General features: G+C 50.4%; 2 protein-coding genes across 2 annotated transcripts; both read right to left on the bottom strand.

Moving 5' to 3' along the window:
- Positions 1-1,205: 1,205 nt before the first annotated feature.
- Positions 1,206-23,447, bottom strand: LOC149329280 (zinc finger X-chromosomal protein-like). Its single transcript, XM_089560196.1, has 4 exons — positions 23,253-23,447; positions 8,294-8,378; positions 4,223-4,388; positions 1,206-1,422 (listed from the first exon to the last, which is right to left on the bottom strand). Exons 1-4 carry the CDS (start codon positions 23,319-23,321, stop codon positions 1,206-1,208), a joined length of 537 nt encoding a protein of 178 aa, XP_089416322.1. The 5' UTR covers positions 23,322-23,447.
- On the bottom strand, positions 16,482-21,616 carry LOC149329281 (uncharacterized). Its single transcript, XM_089561186.1, has 3 exons — positions 21,608-21,616; positions 18,205-18,480; positions 16,482-18,126 (listed from the first exon to the last, which is right to left on the bottom strand). The coding sequence occupies exons 1-3, from the start codon at positions 21,614-21,616 to the stop codon at positions 17,689-17,691; spliced, it is 723 nt and encodes a 240-aa protein (XP_089417312.1). The 3' UTR covers positions 16,482-17,688.
- Positions 23,448-26,341: the final 2,894 nt, after the last annotated feature.

Raw genomic sequence — 26,341 nt, 5'->3', positions numbered from 1 at the left:
AAACACCCCGTACAGTACGACGTCGGCGCACTTAAAAAAAAACGCACGTGGTAAAAATATTTGCCAATCTTCCACTACGTCCATGATGGATTTCAAAGCGCGACAAGACGGAGACGAAAGGAAGAAGCACACACGACATCCTTTCGTCTCCGTCTTGTCGCGCTTTGAAACCCATCATGAATGTTTACCAACTTGCCCAACTTTCTGCCCTCCTTCCACTACGTCATATCTCAGCGCCCATGTGTCGGTTTAGAACTGTAAACCCACATACCACTTTGCCTCAAATATTCCAATTAAATTTTATTCGTAACACGTACACTGAGGACCCGTACAATAAAACCGGTACCCAAAAATTACCTAGAATACAGCATTGTGGGGAAGGGACCTTTCTTATGGAATAACAAATGTAGTTGTAATGCCATGAAAGGTTATGCGCAAAAAATACGAAACGAAGACAGAAGCACGACACGACGAGCCCAAACTTACTCTATCGTCGTGTCGTCTTTTTTGCGCATAACCTTTCATGGCATTACACGTATCAAGCCAACTAGCCCGCCAACATGTCTTGCTGAACAAATGTACTAAAGCAACAAAAAGTAGCGGGCAGTGCAAGAAGGCTGTAGCACAAGAAATAACAGCTGCAAGAATAGCACGCAAAAATAAGCATTGATCGATATAGAGCAAGCCATAATTATTGGACAAATATGCGCAGCATCAAGTTAAGGACGCAATAATGAAAATGGAACAATCATAACGAAGAACAATCAGGAAATAAAATCGTGATTACCACTGGCCCACCGCAAGTGGTGATTTTTTAATAGTGCAATATGAAAGCATGCTGAATGCTGCGGGTGCAGTCATCGATGAACACATACTAAAGCACATCACAACTCTAGTGATCCCGCTGTCGGCTCTTATAGATTTATTCTTTTCGTGGCGCTCGGGCTATTGGCGCAAGTTGTAGTCCTCACAAGGGTTGTCCTATTTTCCTACGGCTGCGGCGAATCGCGTAAGCTTCAAAAGCTTGCCTTTAATTCCATGGCGTACACCAGTTCACATTGCTTTCTTGCAGTATTCAGAAATGGAATTTTCCGAGTGTCAAATGCTCTCCCGAAACCGTTTCTATGGTGGCAGTCGTTGAAACCTCAAGGCTCCGTCAGCATGGCAAAACAACGTCTCCAGCACTGAAGATACGCGAAGGCCATCTAGTAATGAGAATACTGCTTCTTATGGACATACAACGTGGACGATGCCCTGAACCGAAGAAGACAGCAGGGACACTCGAAGGGTTTTTCGTTGGTGCGCACATGTAGAACCAGGTGATCTGAGAGGTGGTCTTTTCTTTGGAAGGTTGCGAAGCACACTTCACATACGTGAGGTCTCTCGCCGGTGTGGATCCTCTCGTGCCTGGTCACCATCCACCTGTGCTTGTAGATACGGACGAATTAGGTTCGTTCAAGCGCAAAATAATATAACTGCCATCTCTGAAGCCATCGACCATCTGAAAATTACTACCACGAGGGTAAAGAGGTCCAACAGCTGGGCATAGCCCTTGAACTGGATCAAGAATTTACGGAAATTCACACTTCGCCTTTGACTTGCTTCGCGCTTCGTAACATTACGAATTTCGTGGAGAAAATGAGCGGGAAATGCTTTGAAACTTCTTATACTCGCTTAAAGTGAAACATTCATTAGCAATTAGCCCGTGAAAAAAGAAATTAAACTACCATTAAACGGAATATACATCCGCATAGTGCAAAATATTGCAAGCCCTCTGCACTCTGCCGCAGAATCCACGTTTTTTTTTTTTTTTTACTCAGCACTAGTCACGCCAAAAAGAAGTGTACAGTCAGGGGCAAAAGTATGCGGGACGGGGGTGCCGTGAAAAGAATTTCTTCCTGGCTTCGATAGCCAATTATCTGGTACATATCCAGAGGATGTAACACGCTTTTCATTGACCTTGACATCGACAGTTCATTGCAACGTACTATTCATTGACCAGCTTTTCAAGATTGCAAGATTACACAAAAAATAAACTTACGAATCCGCATTCCATAAACGTTTGTCTATGACTCTGTATGCCCCGGAATTTTCACAGTTAATCAAGGGCTGTAGGCCATGAACTCCTGAAAGGCGATGTGTTGACAAAAGTAGAATGACGATAGCGATGGTCCAGTTCTCTGCAGCGAAATGAAAGTGGCGGTCGGTGGGGCGCACATCTGTCGTGGATTTCGCGAAAGGGTGCTCGGCGATCCTGGCTATACCCAATTACTGCACCACGGGCAGACGTATTTGAGATGCTTCGTGAACGTGGGTTGCCGAAGCCAGTGCCGGACGCGTAAAAATTGCTGTGTTCGTTGAACGGTGATAGCGTGATGTTGCAAGCACTTTTCGCCATAATAGCAAAAGGGTCTTTGAAAACATGCCAGGCTGCCTCGCGAAGACGACATGAATTGGAGCTTAGGGTAGGCTGCGGGTGCGCTGCAAAATTTATGGTGCAGCTCCCAATACCAGATTGTAAGAATGAGTTCACGCCAAATCTCGAGGGCTGCTAAGTAGGCGTTAAACGACAGAATAGCTGCAGCAGCATGCACTGGCTGGTCGTATATCTCGGAACAGTGTCAATGTAGCCTTTTATCGCTGTCGTCTCGGCGAGAAGCTCAGTGGCTGTTGATGGACGCTGCACACAAGGTATGCTTATAGGTGCTCCTTCCAGCCTTGCCTTAAATGCCGCAATTCAGAGATGGCTGGATAAGCTACCAGCTTTATGAATTTTGTCTTCGACGGAATTTCTAACGCTTTCACTCCGCAACTGAATGCATGATTGAACTAAAGTGAAAACTCATTCGCGGCGGTCAGAGTTGATGTAGGGAACTAGCAGCCTACGATGGATACACTAGGTGGAAAAAAGTTCTTTTTCAATCCATGGAATAAATTCCGCTTTATTTGATTATGATATATTGTACGTAAAATACATTAGGTGGCGCAGAATTCTCTTTACTTACATCGCAATGTTTCAAAGGAACCATGAAGAGAATTCTGCCAAATAAAGTTTCTTTTTCAGCCTTTTCACAGATCTCTGCACGTGTTCGCACCTGTCGCGAACACGTCGCGGCTTCAACAGTTTCGTTCATGTCCACTACAGGGGGCTGCCATGCGTGGAGTAACCTAAATACGTGCTGCTCTGTGATATACGAGGTTTCTCTCATCTCGTATGTCAGCCTCACCAATGGGGTCACGGACCATGGATTCCACATGGTATGTAAGAAGGACTCCCACTAGGCGAAGCCTCCGGACGTCTCTCTGTATATAATAGAATGAATGCTTTGCACCACCACCACCATCCAGCTATTTATTCCTAAAGTGAAGCACATGAATTTACAGCATGGAGACACGCCCACTTCGATACTTGCTGCGACTTATAGTTGCTGACGCTTATCGCAACATATTCTCGTGTCTGCTTAGAAAGTCAAACTCGGCCTTTTATAAGTTCGTCGAAGCATCGGTAGCGCTCATAGCTGCTTCGTTCTTTATGCGAAATGGTTCTAACACAAACCTAGCCTGCATACTCTTTCATCTGCCCAGAATTTTGTTCTTTCGAGTCGAGGCTCGCACTCACACGTGCTAACAAGCGGGACCGAATTGGCATATTTGTCTTGAAGAATTTCTAGTTTTTTGCCGTGCTCAATAAGGCGGTCTTTAATTCACCGCTCCGTTTGTTTTATATATGACATCCCACAGGACAGGAGTATCTCATGTACCACTCTTTCCACGAAGAGGACGTAGGCTGTCTAATTTTACATCTTGCAGCCGGGGGCTTCAGCGCCACAATTCCGGGCTGTAACTTTGGAGAACTTGTTAGGGCTGAAAAAACCAGCCGCACCTTTTATCTGTTAAACACTTACCACAGATTGTGTGACATATTGTGCACGTATGGCATAAGTTCAGGTTTGTAGCGGCATGTCTTTTTCAAAAATGGCAAACCAACTAGCCCGGGAACATACGTTATTTAGGCAGTTCAAATGGCAGGGGAAGGCTGATGGCAAGAAACCAAAGGAAATTACAGCGAAAACAATCTTTCGTAACTCATTAAACTCGTCACCGATTAAAAACGCCGCCTGTAATGCCGTTTAACGGGCCAAAAATTCACGCCGTTAAAATTGCAATCATTAAGAAATGTACTGGATGTAATGGATGCGGTCAGTTACCTGCACTAACTCACTTTTTAGTATTCGAATATTTGCAGTAGGAGCAACGATGTCTTCGCGGCGGCCGACTGCCGTGCTGGCGCAGGTGGTGAACCGTTAGGTGTTGCAACGAGGAGAAGCACTTTCCGCAGGTCTCGCAGGAGGCCGCCTCACGCTCACGGTCCGCCTCTTCGTCTGGTCCTTAAGCAAACGTCAAAAGTTTGGCTCATTAAAAACAACTCATCACTGGATCAAATTTATCACGACAAAGTCCACATACAAGCTGCAACCTAATAAAGTCATACATCACTAAGAATGGCGAGCTACCAATGTTGATATGCTACCATGACCACGGCCCTTGTGGTCATGGCTACATTGAAAACGTGCAATGCTGGGAAACATCTGCACTACGTGGGTATTATCGGACGGCGCTTTGTGATGGTGATGACGAAGCGAAGACGTTCGCCAAAGAGTTGCAAATATCTCCAGTACATGCCTTCAATGTAGCCACCGCCACCTGACATCCATAGTTAGGCCGTATTCCAAGCAAGGCAGTGATAGCGAGATCTGTGAGTGTACCTCTTCTTTCCAGCCAACGTAGATTTGATGACTCAAGTTTTGCTGCATTAAAGTTGCTACAGAAATTACATAAGAAATTAGGTTCTAAAGTGCCATAACTTTCTAGTTGCTCTAGATATGAAGGGAGTTTTCGGGCCCGGACCTGCCCATGAACGCGATAGATTTAAGTGTCTTTGAAAATGAGTAATCACTCTCTTTTTGACTAAGTTAAGGGGAGACTGAGCAAAAAAAAAAAACAGCCAATTTTGAGTAATATTTCATTTTTAAAATTTTTTTCGCAATCCTCGGATCTTCATCTGCGTCGTGACGGAAAACTCTAGTTGAATAAACTGCGGAAATTCACAAAAGGCTTTTTGATTTACGGCCGGAAGTTGTCAACACCAACTGCACCAATGGTACACCTCAATCTACAAACCAGAGTGCCCACACTGTTGAGGAATAGCTGCGACTTTTCACATGGTGTGGGCATGTCAATTCGATCACTCTATTGAGAGACTTCCTAGTCTAAATTTGGAGCAGTGGGAGGTCATTCTGCAAAACGAAGATCCAGACCAGCAACCAGAACTGGTTCGCAGGGCCCGCGCTGCGGCGCAGGCTAAATGGGCTCCCGGTGTAGGCGGACCACTCAAGACTTCTCTAAAGCAAGTCTCTGAAGCACGTTTTTGGCAGCAAGCAACTCGGCAAGAACATGACCACCTTGGAGAGGCTGAAAAGCGCCGCCTTGGGGGTGTGCTTTGAAGACATCGACGTCGATGACACAGTTTATACGAACTGGCCACTTTTGTTGGATTTAGCATTTTTGGCAGTTATACAAGGCGTCCCATACTCCGAACATCGGATACAACGAAGGCACTCCGCGTGGCCGTCTGGCGCGCTGTAAGTGGACTGGATTGTACTCATAAGTTACATAATGGGGTCATATCTGGAACAGCAGTTCACAATTGGTAGTGAGATGCTGGAAGCGGTGAGTAGTACGTGTAGTTATGGCAGGTAGCGGCCGTTGATGCCTATCATGAGATGGAAATAACTAGAAGGATAAGATTGGGGTGGAGCGCATAAGGCGGGTTCTCTCAGATCATGAATGGTAGTTCACCGGGATCCCTCAAGAGAAAAGTATACAACAGCTCTATCTTACCGCTACTCACCTATAGGACAGAAACGTGGAGGCTAACGAAAAGGGTTCAGCATAAGCTAAGGACAACGCAGAGAGCTATGCATGAAAGAAAAATGATAGGTCTAACGTTAAGAATCCGCGAGCGGGAGGGGTGCGTGAGGGAACAAACGCCAATTAATGACATCCTGGTCGAAATCAAGAGGAAGAAGTGGGCGGGGCAGGGCATGTAATGCGAAGGCAAGATAACCGCTGGTCCTTTAGGGTAACGGAGTGGATTCCAAAAGAAGGCAAACGTAGCGGGGGGAGCAGAAAGTCAGGCGGGTGGATGAGAGTAGCAAATTTACGGGGATACGGTGACCGCAGCTTGTAAATGACAAGGTTAATTGGATTGACAAGGGAGAGGCCTTCGCTCTGCAGTGGGCGTTGTTAGAATGATGATGATGTTGCTAAATGTGGTTGAATTACAAGAACGAATTGCAGTTCATTCCCGAAATGCGACTTGCTATTCGTGAATGAGCTGCGAGTTAAGCCAGTAGAGATTATACTGCTGGCTTCTCCTTCATATTTAAGAATATGTAGAAAGGAAGCGAACGTCGTCGAAACCAAGAGGGATAAGGGAATGATTCGATGTTTTGTATACCTTTCTAATTTTTTGCGTGGGCGAATCAAAAATTAAGTCAAATTGAAGGTATTAAGCATCTCCCATTCAAGGAAGCCAACTATCACCAAAATCAAGGAGCACATGGAATTGTTGGTTCTTTATTGATAATTTTTAACTTGTGGTGTTGGTCAGTGGAAAACAGTGTACTTAGTTACGCTACTAATTCACAACTGATCAGCCCCATCAGTAACTTTAATTTGAACTTTAATAATAGTTGTAACTTTGGCGAAGTAATCTCCACGCCTGCATCTGTGTCTTCCTTAGCCGGTATGAGTACTCAATACATATGCAATCTATCCCAGCTGATTTTTGTGTGGGGCTTAAGGAGCTTGAAATATCAAATGAAATTGGCTTGAAATATCAAATGAAATTGACAATTTATAAATAGACGTAACGCTAAAGTAATATCAAATCTTTAGACTTTGCCAGAAGAGAAATTTCATTGAAAACGAGGAATAGCCTAAACATCAAGTACCGATTGCGAGCAGCCATACATTCCTGCTCAGTGTTCACACTTATGACATGCGCAAATTTACCTTCCTAGAAAATAATTTATAACAGACAGCACTAAAAGGGAAAGAAATCCAGATACTCTCTGGCTTATAGCAGCTTTCTTAAGTAGAAGAGGAAAAATTGGGGGCAGATAAATTCTGCAAAAACGGGTTCTAACAACCTAGTGGCATCGTCCCACGCTGTTTAAAAAATAAAGGCGCGTCATGACACGAGATCACTTCCGACGCTACAAGTTCACTCGCGTGTCGGGAAGCAATTCACACCTTCTTTACTACCTAATAAGTAATGTTGAATGTTCGCAAGAAGCATCACTTGCGCAAAATTTTTGGTTTGCGTTCAAGACTCGCTGCACTATCGCAAATGAGCCCTGAAGCAGTCTTTATTTTCTTGGCTATCGCCTTGCAGCGCAATCGGTTCTTTCCTAGACCTGCTGCTTTAAAAATTACGAGGAACTTTAGCGGCTAAAGTGGCGAAAAGCGAAAGGCTGAGGGCTGCATTCTGGTACGCGATTGTTCACTTCACATTCTGTTGGTGCATTAATTAACTGCCAATTAATGACGCTTAGTCTTTGCCTTCAGGAGTGGAACGCGACAGTGTGTTGTAGCGCTGCCAGGGAGTCCACGGAACGCCACCACCCGTTCGGCGCGATGTGTTGTCCTTTGAACGCAACGCTTTTTGAGGAGAGGGAATGGCGCAGTAATTCTCTGTCATCTCGGTGGACACCTGAACCGCACCGTACAGGAAGGGAGGAAGTGGAGTGAAAGAAGAAAGAGGGGCCGTAATGAAGAAACTGGAAATTGTATTTGAGGAAAGAAAATTACGCAGTAACTGTCTCACATATTTCAGGTGGACACCCGTCAAAATTCGCGCGCAGTGACGTCACGACCATTACGACCAATCTGAAACGCGGACAAATTTGCTAACACGTCTTGGTCACGACAGTGTGAGCTATTAAAGGCTTTCGCCTCAATAAACTTTTCACAGCTTTCATTGTCTGCGAAGGCAGGGTAACAAGGCTAACTCATAAAGCCTTTAACAGGAAGCGTGTCGCGGCTAGTGTCACATAAAAAAATATAGCTGCCTTCAAACGTCCACAATCTCCCGGTCACGGAAAAATATGCTTGGCGCATAATATTTGCCCAGGAAAATATTACACGCGTCGTAACTAGGTAAGTGCGTTCACGGCAAAAGGCAACGTCAATTGATCGCAGTTATCAAAAGAGTCAACGTTATCCTTACGGATGGGCTGCAGATCAGCCGGCGCCTTGTCGCCTGTCTTGTCGATGTCCTGTTCCATGGAGGACACTGCGTCTGCTTCGATGACCTGCATGAAGAGCCAGCAAAATGGACAAGTGCGACGCAATACGCAGTGATTCGTGATTTAAATTGGGCGGATACACTGGAGGGTACAGCTTCGAGCTTTATCAGGTGACCTTTGCGCAGCTGATTCAATTGCAGTTCCACAGCTGTCCACTGTAGCCTGTCTGCAGAGTTGTTGGGAAATCGCAGACTGATTTCTTCGCACGAAAAACCATTCTTACGCATAGTTGTTTTTTCGTTCTGAAGACATGCACGAAATATGTGCACAAAGCACATCTATTTTTGTACGAAACACTTCTGCAAATCCGCTGCCAAATTAGCTCCTGCTCTCGAGTCTTCTTTCGTGCTTCTTTTAAGTTACACAGACAAAAACACGTTCTTTTCCCCATTTTATTATAATATCTATAGAGAATGGGCTCCTTTCAAATTTGGTCCAGATTTTGCAGCCTTTCTTTGCTGCTTTCATGCAAGGTTTGCCTTCCTCAGTCGAGGCATTAATAGCAACACGCTAAAGATATTGCGGTATCAATGTAACTTTAGTGCTCTCTTTTGCTGCCCTAAGTGTCTGTTACTGCTTCTTCTCAGATAGGTAACCATTGCTGTTTAAAGGGATATATGAATCAAGGAGTTCTTATCTACGGCCTTCTATGACAGCAGCGTGGTCCAGTAAATCATTTCATGCCAGGAAAACCTTGAGTTGGGATAGTTGGTGTGTTTTCTTTCTCGGCTCCGTCGGCGCTGATCATGAATGCATTTCATGGCAGCTGTAATGGATGCATTGTATAGTAACGTGGTCACGTTTGTCTGTTCTGACAATTCATATCAGGTCCTGCAGAAAAACCTTCCAAAAAGCTGTCGCCTCAAATCCGGTCTCTATAAGTTTACTGCAAAGAGACGAAAACTGACGCCAAGATGCATTGTCGTGCAGACATACAATGCTAGAAGAGCCACAGTCACCAAAACGTGCAACGTTCAGAGAACAATGTACAATGAGGTTGCACCGTTCCTTCCGAAGCGAGCGCACAGTTTCTAGGCTGAACTGATTAACAGGAAGTGAGTGTTTTCACTGCAGAGGACTGAGAGATTTTAGCAAGCACTTGCAACTTTTTCGCACACTAGCAGGTGAGCATCAGGGTGCGATTCGCGGAATCACCGATATAATGAAATTTAACTCTCGTGTTGTAAACAAAAATAAGCTGTGGTTCTACACTCCGACACTCGGTACGAATACCTTTCGCAAAGTTGCCTCCAACCTGAGAGACGTACGCTATATGCAACGAGAGACCGCATGACGCCATCCTCAACGTTGTACTGTAACGGTTGCATCAACATTTTGATAGAAAAATTGGTTTTTGAGGAAAGGAAATGATCCGTTACCGGCTCAGATCTCACTGGTCATGCTGCATAATTAACATACCTTCTTCTTCTTCTTCTCCACAGTAAACAAGGCTGATCACCCGGCGTCGGCTTCGTCGGCTCGGCGCATGCGCATGACGGCGCGTGCATGTCTCTCTCTCTCTCTATTCATCTCTCTCTCCTCTCTTCCTCGGCTACCGTTGAAAGCGCTGGCCGGTTAGTTTCAGCCAGTGTCTTCGCTTCGGAGGGCGCGGTTGTTGCGACGACGAGGTCGTGGTTGCGACGCGAGTCCCTTCGGCTCTTCCCTCCACATCCTTTCCTTCTGCCCGGCGGACCCTCCCCCGCGGGACCTAGAGAACCTCAAGACCTGGGAGGACTGGGAGACTCTGCTGCGCTCGGAGGACCCGGCCGTGCAGACCATCGCCACCGGCCGGGCTGCCAGTGTTATGGACCTCAGGAACATAAACACTTGAGTGCAGTGGGGTCGTGCGGGGACCCTGGGGCGTGCCCCGAATTCCTGTTGTAGCAAAGTTTTCTCTCTCTCTCTCGCCTCTATTTGATGCTACCATTCATTTTCTCCTATCTTGATTAGTTGCCGCGTTATTCGGGGACAGCTTCACACTGGACATGACCTTGGCCGCGAGAATGAGCTATAAAAGCCTTTCTCCTTAAAACCAAGCAGAAAGCTACATTTCCCTCGATTAAAATGCAGGGAGCAGAAATCCGGCCTAAAAGTCCTGCCGAGTGGAGTGGTCCATTTTGACATCTCTCTTGAATGTATTCGCATTTCCTAAAAATATTAGTTATTTTTGCAGAATTCTTCGCATCTCATCAGCGTAATGACGCGTGTCTTGTATAATCCCTAGAAGACAATTATACCTATAGCAACGGCGGCGCAGTCGAGAATTTCGTTGATATACGCCAGGCCTCTTCATGTACTACAATAAGTGCTGTACATGTATTTAGGCCAGACCTCTTCATGTACTGCAATGCGTGTGCTGTACCTATGTATTCAGAAATGGAGTGCGTAGAAGCGAATCTGCGCTTAAGCAGTGTGATGCACAAGTAACATCCACATTGATGGTATAGGGCCGCAAAGACTGACAAACTCTATCTGGAGTTTGGTACTCGGAGTGCGGACGAATGCCGCAGAGAGAGAGAGAGAGAAAACTTTATTTCTACAGGAATTCGGCGGTGGTGGTGGAAACTTTTATTCCCAACGATGTCAATTGTGGGGGCAAAGCCCCCTACATGGCACTTGGATGCGTCTCGGCCTGGCGTCTCGCCTCGCGTCTCGCCGGTAGCCTAGCGCCGCGGCGCCAGCATTGGCGACGAGGATGGGATTGTGTACGCGCCCGGACTGCAACAGAAGACCGGAAGGATGTCGTCGCAACCCCCCGTTTTCGACGAGACGGTGAGCACATGGAGCATGTATCGGGTACGGCACGTATCGCGGGTCCCATCGAATTGCACATGATAGTTGTCCTGGTTGACGCTGAGACAAACTGGATCGAGGCGGTTCCTCTAAAAAATGCGACGGCGGAAACCACAGTAGATGTGCTTCGGAGCATATTAGCATGTTTAGGCCTCCCTCTGATTATCGTATCCAATAACGGCCCACAGTTTACGAGCGCGATGACATCGCAGTTCCACAAGGAAAATGGTATTGCGTCACGTAACAACCGCCGCATACTATCCACAATCGAACGGCGTGGCAGAACGCGCTGTGCGCACCGTGAAAGAGGGCTTAAAAAATCAGAAAGGAACTTTACTAAGTCGACTTGCCAAATTTTTATTACGACACAGGTCCACACCATCCCGGTATCGGAAGTCACCGGCAGAACAACTGCAGGGGTTTCAGCTCCGAACCCGTCGGAGTGCGTGTTTTCCAGAGAAGAACCGAGAGGCCAGTACTACAACAAGCGGGGAGCCAACCTGCACAGCGCAGCCTTTCGCGCCAGGAACGCACGTGTGGGCTCGACAATATAATCACCTAACCGAAAGGTGGCTACCCGGAACGATCACGAAAGTACAGGGCCAACGCTTGGTCACGGTTAATACACCAACGGGAATGCAGCGGCGGCATGTGGATCTAGTGCGACCACGAGGATCTTTAACGGTGGTCGAGAAGCAAGTCGGCAAAACACAGCCTGAGCCTGAGCAAGCCTCGGAGGCTGGTGTCTTCCCAACCGGCGAAACGCCGTCTACACACGACAAAGAACCTCCAGCCCGTCAGTCCTCGGGTAGTATGCAGTGGCCGGCGACTCCGCGGAACCAATTCCACCTCGACGCTCTGGCGGCACCCGGAGGCCTTCTGACAGATTGTCGCCTTAGGGGGGGGGGGGGGAGGAAGGAAGTACTGCATCGTTAACACGCCAGATCACACGGCGTCGGCTTCGTCGGCTCGGCACATGCGCATGACAGCGCGTGCATCTCTCTCTGCACGCGCGTGCACCTCTGTACAGAACGACATGTACAGGGTGTCCAGGCTAACTTTAGCCAAGAGTTGAAAGATAAAATATTTGAGGTAGGCCAGTGAAACCACCTACATACACCTACCAACCGGCTTGCGTATCATAGGCAATTTTTGTTGCGGAAGCAGCACTACGCTAGGTGTGAGCGATTTCGCGGAGCCCCGGAGAGCCCCAACTGCACATGCGCGAGGAGCGAGTGTGAGACAGTTACTGCGTAATTTCCTTTCCTCAAATATAATTTTCATTTTCGTATTATCGCCCCTCTTTCTCTCTCTCTCTTCTTTTACTCCCACTTCCTCCCTTCCTCTACGGTGCGGTTCAGGTGTCTACCGAGTTGACAGAGAATTACTGCACCATTTCCTTTTCTCAAAAAGCGTTGCGTTCAAAGGGCAAGGCATCGCGCCGAACGGGTGGTGGCGTTCCGTAGACTCCCTGGCAGCGCTACAACACACTGTCGCGTTCCACTCCTAAAGGCGAAAAAGCTTAAGCGTCATTAATTAGCAGTTAATTAGTATTTAGCCGTTAATCAGTAATTAGTCATCATTGTTAATTTGTGATTACTTAGTAATTAGTACTTAATTATGTGTGTGGCGTCATCCAGTGATGACGTCACACTATGGCACGTCACCAGTGCCACAGAGGCAGTCAAAGTGGTGCGGAAAACGCTTTTGCCTCTGCGCACTTCACCCCGAGATGCCGCCGCGCCGTTGCTTCCGCAATTCTACTCGGGATGGCCGTTGGTCAAACCGCAGCCAGTTTGTTTGTTTTGCAATTAATTAAATACCAATTAAGATCATTTTTCTAAATGCGTAAATATTGGCCTTAGACAGCAAATGGGAACAGCAAAGTTGGAGTGCGCCTTCAGAAGCCCCCATTCTATTTATTTGCGATAAAGAAAGCCTCATTGATTGTAAAACATTTTATTCGCCGGGAAGAGCTTGGCAAGAGGTCGCGTTAAGTGGTCGAGAGTACATAGCCCTCGACGACTTTGTCAGCCCACTCCACCGCCAAAACTTGCGTTCTGGGGTCAGAGCTAGCCAGCACGGTCTCCCACCGCTCGAGAGAAGGAGCTGTAACTAGATCACCCGGAGAGAGAGAGAGAGAGAGAGAAAACTTTATTTACAAAGGAATTCGGGGCACGCCCCAGGGTCCCCGCACGACCCCACTGCACTCAAGTGTTTATGTTCCTGAGGTCCATAACACTGGCAGCACGGCCGGTGGCGATGGTCTGCACGGCCGGGTCCTCCGAATGCAGCAGGGTCTCCCAGTCCTCCCAGGTCTTGAGGTTCTCTAGGTCCCGCGGGGGAGGGTCCGCCGGGCAGAGGGAAAGGATGTGGAGGGAAGAAGCGAAGGGTTCTGGGCATAGGGCGCAAGCAGGAGTGGGGAAGGAGGGATGATAGTGGGTTAGGGTAAGGGGCGAGGGGAGAGTATGTGTTTGTAATCTGCGCCAGAGTGTTGCGTGTCTGTTATCTAGGGAGGGGTGGGGCGGGGGGTAGAGCTGGCGAGAGGCTCTGTATGCCTGGGTCAGCTCACTGAATGAGTGCATGCGATCCTTCGTGAATCCCCGATCCGAGGCCACCTGAGCCCGGTTTAAAGAACCTCGGGCTAAAAGGTTGGCGGCCTCGTTTCCGGGATTCCCGGAGTGCGCAGGCACCCATATTAGCTCCACTTGGCGGGGCGGGGGTGCATCGGGCGAGTCCAGTATGCCAAAAGCAGGGACATGAACTCGGCCTCGAGCAAAATTTAGAATCGCAGTTTTAGAGTCAGTTAAAATATACCGGGCTTCCGTGCGGGTTATAGCAAGTGCAATGGCGGCTTCCTCTGCAGCCTCTGGGGACGTATCTGGAGGGAGAGGTAGTGTGAGGAGGGTGGATGAAGAGGAGTCCACCGCAGATGATGATGATGATGAAAACTTTATTTATAACAAGGGAGTTTTGGACACGTCGGTCCTTGGGCCCCCGCACGGCCCCACTGCACTCAAACGTTCATGTCCCGGAGGCTCATGACGCTGGCAGCCCGGCCGGTGGCGATGGCTTGCTTGGCCGGGTCCTCGGAGCGCAGTAGGGTCTCCCAAGCCTCCCATGAGGTAAGGTGCTCCAGGCCCCGCGGGGGAGGATCCGCCGGGCAGAGGAAAAGAATATGGTCGAGGGTGGCTTTGGGGTGGTGGCAGAGGGTACAGGAAGGGTTCGTGTGGACTGGGTGATATCGCGAGCGTATATAAGGGGAGGGCAAAGTGCGTGTTTGGAGCCGCCTCCAAAGTGTCTGATGGTAATTGTCGAGGGAAGGATGAGGTGGGGGGTAGAGCCGACGCTCGGCTTTGTAGGCCTGCGTCATTTCACTGAATGAGTGCATGCGCTCCCGCGAGAACCCCAGGTCGGAGGCCGCCGGTGCCCGGTTGAGAGAAGCTCGGGCTAAAGCGTTGGCGGCCTCGTTTCCGGGATTCCCGGAGTGGGCAGGCACCCATATCAGCTCCACATGGCGGGGCGGGTGCGCGGCGAGGGAGTCCAGTATGCGAAATGCAGGGACGTGAACTCTCCCGCGAGCAAAATTTAGTATGGCAGTTTTGGAATCTGACAGTATATATCGCGCCTCCGTGCGGGTGATGGCCAGGGCAATGGCGGCCTCTTCGGCCTCCTCCGAAGTGGCAGTAGGGGTTATGTGAAGTGTGGCAATGGGTTGGAGGGAGGGGTTCGTGATGGCGACAACCGCGTCCTCGCCCGTGCATGCGGCATCCACCCAAACGGCATACGGTTCCGTGCCATAGTATTTGTGGAGTGCCCGTGCGCGAGCTCTGCGGCGGGGTTCGTGGTAGGTGGGATGCATGTTTTTGGGGGGAGGTTTAATAAATAAATCGCGGTGAATGAGGCGGGGTACCTGGAGCTGTGTGGGATCGGTAACTGGTAGGCGTATACCGAGGGTGTGTAGGATGTGTCTCCCGGTGGTGGTTCTCGCGAGACGTATGTATTGTGTCTGTCGGTGGGCCTCAATAAGCTCCCCTATCGTATTGTGCAGGCCTAGTTGAAAGAGTTTTTCGGTTGAGGTATTTTGGGGTAGTTGTAATGCTGTCTTAAATGCTGTTCGAATCATGGCATCCAGGGTGGAGATTTCCCTAGCCTGGAGTGTCAGGTAGGGGAGCGTGAAGATAAAGCGGCTGAGGACGAAGGCATGAATGAGACGACATAGGTCATGCTCCTTCATGCCCCGGTGGTGTGCAGAAACGCGGCGGATTAGGTGTGATATCGACACAGTTGTCTGCTTGAGTTTCCGTATGGTGAGTGTGTTTTTCCCGTTGTTCTGGATGTGGAGGCCAAGTACCCGGAGAGTGTTTACCTCCGGGATGGGCCGGTTTTCCAGTGTCACGGTGATGGGGGCTGTGGGACAGTTTCGTGTTGTGGGGCGGATTATGAGGAGCTCCGACTTCTCCGGTGAGCAGGAGAGTCCGATACTCCGCGCATGCGTTTGGGTGAGGATAGCCGCGGACTGTAGGGTGTTCTCTATGTCTCCATCACTGCCATGGGTGGTCCATAGCGTGATATCATCGGCATAGAGTGTATGCCGAAGGTGAGGGATGGTTTGTAGCTTGTGGGCAAGGGGAATGAGAGTGACATTGAAGAGGAAAGGGGAGAGGACGGACCCCTGTGGGGTTCCGACCCCACTAAGGGTGTATGGGGGGAGATGTGGGGACCGAAGTGAATTTCGGCCGTGCGGTTAGTAAGGAATGTTTGAATATAGGTGTACATACGTTCACCTATGTTCAAGGGGGAGAGAGCCGCCATGATCGCTTGATGGTCCAGGCGATCAAAGGCCTTGGAGAGATCCAAGGCTAAGACAGCTTTTGTGTGACCCGGAATGAGGGGGTCGAAAATGTCCTGCGTGAGTTGGAGCATGGCGTCCTGTGCTGACAGATGGGGACGGAAGCCCACCATGCTGTGCGGGTAGAGGTCTTGCTCCGCCATGTGTTGGGTGAGTCGAGCGAGTGCGACGTGTTCGAAAAGCTTGCCTAGGCATGAGGTTAGTGAAATGGGACGGAGATTTGAGGGTGTAAGTGGTTTGTGGGGCTTTGGTATGAATATGATTTTGGCGTGACGCCATGATTGGGGAAGAGTGCCCTCCTGCCAGCATTTGTTGAAGTACTCCGTGATCTGGGCGATCGATTGATCGTCCAAATTGCGGAGCATGGCATTAGAGATCCGGTCAACTCCTGGGGTGGAGTTAGAACGGAGAGTCAGGAGGGCCGCTCTGACTTCTGTCTCCGTGATCTCTGCGTCGATGTTGGCATTCGGGGCGCCTGTATAGGGGGGCAGGGGGTTTGAGGTACCGGGAGTTGTATGTGTGTTTCTAAGTATATTAATGAGTGCGTCAGGAGAAAGGCCGGTCTTGTGTATAAGGCGTGTGACGTGGTGTTGTGTGGCTGTTTTGGATTGCGTGGGGTCAATTAGGTGACGGAGGAGTTGCCAGCTACGTTTGGAGGACAGATTGCCAGCCAAACTGTCGCAAATCTGACCCCAGTTTGATCGGCAGAGCTCCTCAGCGTGCTCAGTAATTTGTGTTTGCAGCGCGGCCAGCCGCTTTTTAAGGGTCCGATTGAGCTTTTGCCCCTTCCAGCGCTCTAGGATGCTATGGTGGGCCTCCCAAAGGTGGGCCAGGCGAGTGTCGAGGGTGGGCGTATCTGTTGTTGTGACAAGGGTTCGCGTGTGTGTGGAGACATCGTTCATGAGTGATGCCACCCACTGGTCGATGTCTATAATGGAAGCGTCAGGGAGGGCCGCCCGTGCGGAGCGTACAGCATCCCAGTTGGTGATTTTGTGTGTTAGGTGACGGGCCTGTCTTTGCTTGTACGGTACTGTAACGGAGAGGATGTAATGATCGCTTCCTAATGTATGACGCGTTGTGGCCCACGTAATACCAACAAGGTTGCGGCTCAGTGTCAAATCCGGGCTGGTGTCCGCGCTGACACTGTTACCAATCCTCGTGGGGGTGTTAAAGTTGTTGTGTATTGTGAGGCGGAGCTCTTGTACCAAGGACCAGAGACGCCGGCCTCGTCCAGTGGTGGTGCGGTAGCCCCAGTCAGTATGCTGACTGTTGAAGTCTCCTCCGATAATCAATGGATGCTTGCCTGCAAGACGGTGGAGATCTCGCAGTAGCGTTTCCAATGAAGCCATCGGGTGAGAGGGTGGGTGGTATATATTGGCGACAAACATCGATGGTAGTGAGTGTGTATCTTGTATGATTTCTGTAATTACGCAGGGCGTCTCGGAGGTGATGTAATGGGTTTGGTGTGTAATGGAGCGATGTATGAGTGTGGACGCCCTGGGTGTATTCGTGGCGTCCGAGTGAACAGATGTGTAGCTAGGAAGTGTGGCAGGGCTATGTGTGTCCTGAAGGAGAAGGATGTGGGGCGTGGGAAGTGTGGGGAGGAGGAGTTGGAGGGGTGCGCGCTTGCCCCGGAAGCGGCGGCAGTTCCACTGAAGAATTGATAAGGAATTAGGAGGGAGCCCCGCCATACTGGAGCTTTGGTGGGGTGAGGGCAAGTGGGTTGGTTGGGGAGTTCTGTGGGGTAGGTGGACTGGATTGATGCGGCGGATTGAGGTGTAGCGAGGGAAGGGCCTGCTCTATTGTTTGGAGGCGGGCGTCGTACTGTGCAAGGCTCATCTCTAGGGTGTGCACCATGCGCGTAAATGCCGCTTCAATTTGTTGCTCGAACCGCTGGGAGAGGTGGTCGATGAGGTGATGGAATTTTGCCTCTAGACGCGCGTCCATCTCAGCGAGTTTAGCATCCAGGCGGGCCTCGAGGGATGTCAGGTCGGTCTGGGTAACGGGTGTGGGCTCTGTTGTTCGTTTTTTCTTGGGTGGGGGTGAGGGTGGGGATTGGGAGACGGACTCTTCCACGTTTTCTGTTGTTGTTTGAGGTAGTGGAGTGTGCTGGGCGGGAGGGACGGTTTGTGTAAGCTGTGGAAGGACGGAGGTGGGGGTCTGGATAAGAGAGGTAAGACGACTCACCTCGTCTCGCAGGGCCTGGAGCTCCCGGTCACGGGGATCCACCTGTGTGGGCGGAGGGGCCGGGGGCTTGCTGGCATTGTTGACTCTGCCGGCCACTCTGTCCGCCCAGGAAAGTTGACGAGCCTGTTGGTCTTGGCGGCGGCGAGATGATGAACGCGACTTGCTGGACCGACGCACGTCGGTGCGGTCCGCGTCTCGGTCCGGTGTGCGGGAGATGTGCTGTTGCAGTGAGGCGGGTGGTGAGCGGCGTCCCCTGCCTTTGCATCCTGTGGGTTTCTACGTGGACAAAGGCCACCACCCACCGCGGGTTCGAGCTTCGCGCGAGCCAAGGGCCCCGATCAGCCGTCACCACACACACACTGGGACACCGATGCGGTGCACTCAACCTCCGCTGGGAGGAGAGCGATTCGCTGCAAAGAAATAGGCCTCCAAGTTCACAAAGGAGACGTTTATTCACGTCGTCCTTCAGCAGTACACACACACTCAATCGTCACCCCGTCCCGGGGGCGCGCGAGGAGCAAGGCTCCGCTGCGCGCACGAAGCGACTCGAGTAATGCGCACCGCTAGCACGCCGCTGCAGGAGAATGTCCCCGCGGCAGTGCTGTGATCTCTCTCTCGTGTCGACCGTTGGGCCGGTTGCCAGAGAGAGTGGGCATTCAACGCAAGGTACGCCTGTCAGAGGTCGCTGGACCCCGCTGGACAGGCTCGAGCCGCTGCAGGTCAGAGGACACGTGCGGGCGAGCTCGAGTAAGCACTGGTCCGAACGGCAAAGGCCGGCACGGACAAACAGTAACGTACGCACCTTACGCTGTCTCGGAGGGATCTCTCTCTCTGGGCCCCGCTCGGACGGTCCCGGGATGCGCGGCCGCCAAAACGGGTCCCGGATTCCCGCCAAAAGGCGCCAATGGCAAAGGCCCTTGGGGAGCCGGGGCGGAGCTGTGGCTAAATGACAGTGATTAGTCACCCAGCCGCCTCTCCACCGCCTGAGGCGGGAGCAAGGGAAAGAGGAGAAACAACGCGGGCGGCCGGCACAGCCGCGCAAAGGCGACGGCGGAAAGCCCGGATTCCCACAATCCTCTAGTGCCGGTCATGTGGGCGCCTCCACATAGTATGCAGGCTGGGGTGCATGTCGGAGTGTCCTCTCGTGGGTGGGGGACGCCACACCTTGGACAGTTGTGTGTGCGCTGAAGGGTGCACACGTCCGAACGGTGTCCAGGTTGACGGCAGTTTGTACATGCGTCGAGGTGTCCTCTGTAGGGGGTGCAGTTGTGGAGGCCGCCTCCGTAGGAGATGGTTCTGGGCACCGGGCCCCCCCCGGAAAGTAATGAGGATTGAACGGGTCTGTCCCATGCGGCGTGCATCAATGATGGGGGCCGTAGGGTTGCCCACGATGAGGTCTTCTAGAACCTGTGTCGGGGTTTCCTCCCAGTAGGCGTTGGTAATAACTCCCCTTACTGCACCATCCGGGGGGGCGATGTAGGCACTGACAGCGTAGGGTTGGTTTCGAATTTTGAGCTGTTGAATGGCGACCAGGCGAAGCGCGTCAGCTTGGTGAGGGGTGCTCATGGTGCATGTGTTGTTTATGGGGTGAATGCGCAACTGGGTGGCGTCTGGATCTTGGATGTCCTTGGCCGCAGCTATCAGGGCGAGGCGAAGCTGGCGCGGTTGAAGGTCGGTTAAAGAAAGGCCTCCGTTCGAGCGGAAGACAATCTTGTAATCGCCCGCAGGTAACGGTGGCTGGCGTTGCGACCTTTGCGCCGCGAGACGCGCCGCTCGCAGCTGGGACGCTTGGTGTATGGAATGTGGCGGTCGTGAGCCGGCGCTGGCGTTCGCCTTGTCCTGGATCTTCGGCGCATCTTTTTGGCGGGTGGGTAGGTTCAGGATATGAGTCCAGTCCCTGGGATTGTAGTCCTTGGGGTTGATGGTCTCCCCGAGCACCTGGACCTCCATGCTCTCGCTGTGGGTGAGGTGGTAGGTGAACGCACGGTGGCGCGAGGCCTTGTGCGGCAGCTGGTCGGTTAGGGGTGGTTTGCGGCCCGTGGGCCCACGTAGGAGAGACCGTCGGCCACCAAAGTAGAGCTGATCGTAGTGCTCACCTTTATGAACGGTGTAGTGAAGAGGTGGGCACTGCGGGGCTCGTACTTCGAAGAAATCGCCGTGTTTGTACGGAGCCGATGCGTAGCGCGTTCGCACTCACCGGCCCCCTAGCGGTCCCACCGCAGCTGCTGTCGCTTCATCACCCGTGCAGGCAGCGTCCACCCATACGGCGTCCGGCTGGGGGCCGTACGCTCGATGGAGTGCCTTCGCACGGGCTCTGCGGCGCTGCTCATGGTTGGACGGGTGCATATTCCTCGGGAGCGGCCTGATGAGAAGCTCTCGGTGAAGGGATCGTGGGATGGCGAGAAGGGTTGGGTCGTTGGCCGGTATTTTGATTCCCAGGGAGTCCAGGATATACCGACCTGTAGAAATTTTTGTGAGCCTGATGTATTGGGCCTGTCGGTGGGCCTCCACCAGTTCCCCGATCGTGTTGTGGAGGCCCAGGCCTAGTAATCTGTCTGTGGTGGCTCTATTTTGCAGTCCCACAGGATGTGATCGTAGGTAGCACGTTGGCCACAGTGTTTGCAGTTTGGGTTGTAAAGATCTGGATAAGTGTGCGCGAGGAGTGATGGGGTGCGTATCGATCTCGTCTGTAGACGACGCCACGTAACCTCTTGTTCTTTAGTAAGTCTTTTGTCTGGAGGGGGGAAAATTCTCCTCTCTAATTTAAAATGATTGGTGAGATCACGTGCATCGTTTTTTCCGAGCTCGAAAGAGAGTCCACGAAATACAAAAAGAAATCACGTGATTAGCGCAATCGCGCGCCACGATTCTGCTGCTCTCAATACGGGCTTGACTGAACGAAATAAGCTGTTGGCAAGGCGCGACGACCCCACTGCTCCGGCAGGCCGATATGTCGACGGTGGTTGCGCCGCAACTTGCGTGGTCATGCTTGTAGACTGGCTCGCACGCAAGGCGGGGGAAAAAAAAACTAGGAGGGAGCGTCACGTCATAATCTTGAAGTCTAGTCATAAAAAAATATAATGGAGAGCATAATGGGGAAATAGACCCTTACGTGACAAGGCAACGGTAGTTCTTAGCCGGATTTCGGTTTCAGTTTCGTTCTTTCGTTGTGTGGCGCTGTGCTTCTGCTCTACATCGGAGCACGGACGTTCACTAAAAAGCACCGCGGTACAAGCTTGTTGGCAGTCTGGTAACTGTGGAGGGCCTATTTCCCAAGAGTCAGTGCGCAAAAGGGCCCTCGACAGCGGCGTCAGAGGAGGATGGCTTGCAGAGGCTGAGTGCGTGTCGTCACGCTCCCTCCTAGTTCTTTTTTCCTCCATGCTCGCGTGGGGGTCGCACCCACCGTCGACATATCGGCCTGCCGGAGCAGTGGGGTCGTCGCGCCATACCAGCAGCTGATTTCGTTCAATAAAGCCAGGATTGAGAGCAGCACAAAATGCGCTAGTCACGTGATTTTTTTTGTATTTCGCGGGCTTTCTTTGGAGCTCGGAAAAAAGATACGCGTGAGGCTTTCTTTATCGCAAATAAATAGAATGGGGGTTTCTGAAGGTGCTCTCCAACTTTTCTATTCACATCTGCCGTCTAAAGTCAATATTTACGCATTTAGAAAAATTATCTTAATTACTCCTTAATTAATAGCAATAGAACAATTGCCTAGATACGCAAGCAGGCTGGTAGCTGTTTGTAAGTGGTTTCCCTGGCCTACCTCAAATATCTTATTTTTTAACCGTTTGCCAGAGTTAGCCTGCACACCTTGTATACGAGGGGGTACCCAAAAGAAACCGGACTAAATTTTTGGGTCGGCAAAGCTTCTGTGGTACCGCGTTTTGCCACTAGGAGCGCATAGAACGAACATTCTAGAGTCAGTAAGCCGAGTGCCGTCGTTGAAGGAGGTCAGACTAGTTTAGGCAGAGTTTTAGTGTGACGACTGTTTTGTGTGAATGTCGTTTTTGCAATGGCTGATTTTCGTGAACAGCGTGCGCCGGTGAAATTCTGATTTTTGCTCGAAAAAGTTGAATGGAAACTCTTGAAATATTAAGAAAGACGTACAAGGACGATGCTATGGGGACAACTCAAGTGTTCCTGAATCAAAGCAACAATCATGCCAATGGAAAACTTCAAATTCACCTCGCCTCAAGAAAGCTTGTCAGGTGAGACCAAACCTCAAATCAATGCTGATTTGTTTTTTCGACGTGAGAGGAGTCGTCCATTGAGAATTTGTTCCGCAGGGTCAGACAGTTAGCCAGGCTTTCCACTTGGATGTTTTGAAAAGATTGGGCAACAGTGTGCGGTGGAAGCGGCCAGATTTGTGGCGGTCGGGTGACTGGTTTTTCCATCATGGCAATGCCCCTGCTCACACAGCCCTGTCTCTACGAAAATTTGGGACCACAAATGGCATGACCCCTATTCCTCAACCCTCATACTCTCCCGACCTTGACCTGTGCTACTTTCTTTGTTTCCTAGAATGAAAAAATAGGTGAATGGAAAGCGTTTCGCTGATGTTGCTGAGATGAAGAAAAAAACGACGGAGGCACTCTCAAGCATCACAAAAGATGAATTTGAACAATGTTTTGAAAAATGGAATAAAAGATTCGATAAGCGTATCATTGCAAGTGGGGAACACTTTGAAGGAGATTGAAGGTCTGTGCTTAAAATGTGAACAAATAAGTTCAAACAAAAATAAGTCCGGTTTCTTTTGGGTACCCCCTCGTATGATCGTCTGAAATGGCGGTATTTGGCTTGCTGTGTGCGTCCTACGGCCACGCGATGACGTCACCATATTTTTTCTGGCCATTGCCGCGAGTTTCTGCACCATCTGAGAGTAAACACACTAAACACACATGTCGCTGGCTTTTCTCCTGAGGGAGCTAGTAGTGATTTAGCACTAAACAAGAGAACAGAAAAAGACCGCCTTTTCACAATGCTATCACAGCTCGACCAGTTTTGTTACTAGTTATATCTCGGATTCAATGAGTTGGCTAACTTACCGGAACAGCACGCAGCGCATTGGGCTGTGAAGGACACACGTCTCGGGATGGATCAGACGAAACGTCCATGGCTCAGGGCCCACGGATAGCCCGGTCACAGGTCACGGCATGAAGGAGCTATATCGCCTTGTCTCCGTGCAGGAGGCCGTGCCTGAGCCGTCCAGCAGGTCTAGAAGGCCATTGCCGGGCTGAAGCACAGGCCGATACTGAGCCTGTCAGCAGACAAAGCGCAAAATTCATCTCCCTGGCGCCCGCCACGCAGGGGCGGTTCGAACTAATGATGGTGATGACTATGCTCCTTGGCACTGCCACAAGCATGCGTGCGAGGCAGTGGTGAAGACGACACTCAATTCCTTTTGATATCATCATCGCCATCATCCTGACCGCGCCCACTGCAGGGCATAGGCCTCTCCTATGTCTCAATTTACCCTGTCCTTTGCCAGCAGCCGCCATGGTATCTCCGCAAACTTCTTAATCTCATGGCGCCCACCTAACTTTCTGCCGCCTCCTGCTACTTGCCTTCTCTTAAAATCTACTCTGTAACCCTGAAGATTATCTTGCTTTCGCATTAGAAGCCCTGCCCAAGCCCATTTCTTCCTCTTCATTTCGACTAGGATGTGATTAACCGGCGTTTGTTCCCTCACCCTCCCTTCCCGCTTCTGGCCTCGTAACGTTACACATATCATTTTTCTTTGCATAGGCCACTGTGTTGTCCTTAACTTAAGCTGAACCCTTTTCGTTAGCCTCCACGTTTCTGCCCCGTAGGTGAGTACCGGTTTAATATAAGGTTCAGCAAGAAATGTAATAAGGTTTCACCTTGTGGCTCGTGAGACAATTTCTTAAATAGAAATATCGGCTGAAGGGCATTCCAAAATGCGACCTAAATGGTAACACACGCCAAGTTTTTTTTTTTTTGAATGAGGGATTGTCATTGCTGTCTTTAGGAAACTGAACGAAACTCTCGTCTGTTGCATCCCAGGTCATAGTGTTTCTTCTCCTCTATGCCACCTGTCGAACCTGAAGGACTGAGACTGCACCATTGAAAGACTGGCGTAAGACGACGCACCTGAAAGCAAGAAAGTGAGGTGGTAGGGGAAAATGTGACCTGGGCAAAACGTGACTTCCGGTTACTCGGCACTCCTAGACTTTGTCTTTAACCATATTATTACGTCACCCGAAGGCTAGTCGGACGCAAGGGCGACCAAGACACACAGCACAGATCACAGAGAGCACCGAACAATGCGCGCGCACCGCCCAGGCAATTCCTCTACGTCGTCTTCCCAGTGATTATTTGTTGCACGGCCACCGGGCCGGAAGAACACCGTCACGGTTTACTTGAGGGCGCAACTGGGGACAACTAGATGTTATCTGAATGTAGCCTAGTTTCGTTACAGCGATGTTGTCGTTGTCACAGTCGCGTAAAGGGTTACGCGACTGTGAACGCCGTGCTTAGCTATGACCGCGCTACGAGGGCATTTGCTTTCGTGTATATGTCCAGTTGGGCCGTAAAAAGCAGTCTTATCTGCTTATTGTTCTGTCTTTTGTCACTCGTCAGGCGATACCTTTGCTCGCAAACTCCCCTGAAGGGGGAGGTAAAAGCATTGAGAGGGAGCCTCAGCTGGGCAACTGCTGTGTGTTTTGCGCTCCGAAAGAGACACACTACCTCTGCACTCTTTGAAGCTGTGATATGGTGACATCTGGAAGGACAGCAGTGCTTTCCCTCAGAAATTTTTTGTGAGCCCATCTTAATCCTGAAGCATGAAAGATAACACCCGGTTCATATCTTGCTATGTTTTATTTATGCATTCCCCTCTGTTCGGAGGAACTTCGCAGTGCAACTTCCTAGCTGCCGCGCTCAAAAGACTGGCAGAAAGCGTCCATCTCCAGAGATATCAGAGCTCCAGAGACTCCAAGCGGCGGCTACCTGCCCTAGCATGTAAGAGATATCCTTCGGCAGTCGCCAGAGACGGGGAATCGTCACTCCTGGCAACGTATCTTCCTCACCAGCACCCTAGCTAGGAAGGTTCGCCGTAAAATTTTACTGGAGGCTTATGGTGTGAACTGTACCATGTACACGCTTTGCCAAAGGCAGCAGAGCAATAAGGTTTGCTTGCTTGTCGGCCGTATTTTTCAGTCCTTACGGCAAACCAACAGCACAAAAGGGCCTTGAAGGAGAGGACAAGACCTCCTTACCTTGCACAGCTTCAGACCTTAAGGGATGTTGTAAAAGTAACTTGCTGCACCTTTTAATAGGCGATGCTCGTTGATCGGTTACTTTTGGAAAGGACTTAAGTTACGTGCTTTTACGTCACGCCGCCATGCTGCATGACTACAGCGGAAAATAGCTTGGGAAACAGCGTCGAAAGTTTTTTTTTCCAAAGAGCCGGTGCAGTTAATCTCTTTTTCATTCCGTCTCATGCCCTGAACTATGTTGCAGCGCCTCTAAGGCGAGGTATTCCAGATTATTAAGGGAGGCTGAGCTGCCCACGACGCTGGCTTTGTCTCTGGGCAAGGCACTTCGCCGGAAGAGATCCCGAAGGCTGGACCCGTATGCAAAGGACGACCACAAACCACGAAACAATTCGGTGGCACATCCGTGCACGCAGGTCCAGGAACCTCAGCTCCAACAGGCTCTTCACACAGGCCTATATCCACACTTCACTTACACAACGCGACCATTCACAAGACATTTGTGAAGACATTAATACTAAGAGATGAAACAACCTGCCGCACAGAACCCATAATGACAAAAGTAAAGCACACGATATTGCTAAAACTTAGCAAAAGCGGCTACTCAAAAAAGTATGTCTGGAAAACAATTCGCTTCTAAACACACGACATGTGTAGAGAAATCAAACAGTAGTTTTGGCGAAACCACAGAGCTACGTACCTCTCGTGCCCGGGGCGCTGGTAACACCATCACTCGTATCCTGAAAAAAGGTGGCCTCCGAGTAACGAACTAGCCACGGGGACTGTGGCGCTTCGTCTATCTTTTCCCGAAGACTGGCCACCAAAGGAAAGAGCTTTAGCTATTGTTTACAAATTCTTTGCGCTGACAGCTACGCAAGATGTATTAGGGAAATTATAAA

The sequence above is a fragment of the Amblyomma mixtum genome, chromosome 9 (genome assembly GCF_055824585.1).
Source record: "Amblyomma mixtum isolate Tamu chromosome 9, ASM5582458v1, whole genome shotgun sequence".
In the NCBI taxonomy this organism is placed as follows: domain Eukaryota; kingdom Metazoa; phylum Arthropoda; class Arachnida; order Ixodida; family Ixodidae; genus Amblyomma; species Amblyomma mixtum.
The sequence above is the reverse complement of the archived record's forward strand: the minus strand, read 5'-3'. Positions and strand labels throughout refer to the sequence as shown.

Bases quoted from the DNA above. Each gene is read 5' to 3' on its own strand.
- LOC149329280 (XM_089560196.1), bottom strand. From the start codon at position 23,321: ATGGACGTTTCGTCTGATCCATCCCGAGACGTGTGTCCTTCACAGCCC. The intron at 4,389-8,293 runs GTAAGGATAACG...CGTTTGCTTAAG, and splicing joins GGCTGATCTGCAGCCCATCC to GACCAGACGAAGAGGCGGAC. The intron at 1,423-4,222 runs GTGAGTTAGTGC...CTACAAGCACAG, and splicing joins AAATATTCGAATACTAAAAA to GTGGATGGTGACCAGGCACG.
- LOC149329281 (XM_089561186.1), bottom strand. The intron at 18,127-18,204 runs GTGAGTCGTCTT...CCTCCCGCCCAG, and splicing joins TCCAGGCCCTGCGAGACGAG to CACACTCCACTACCTCAAAC.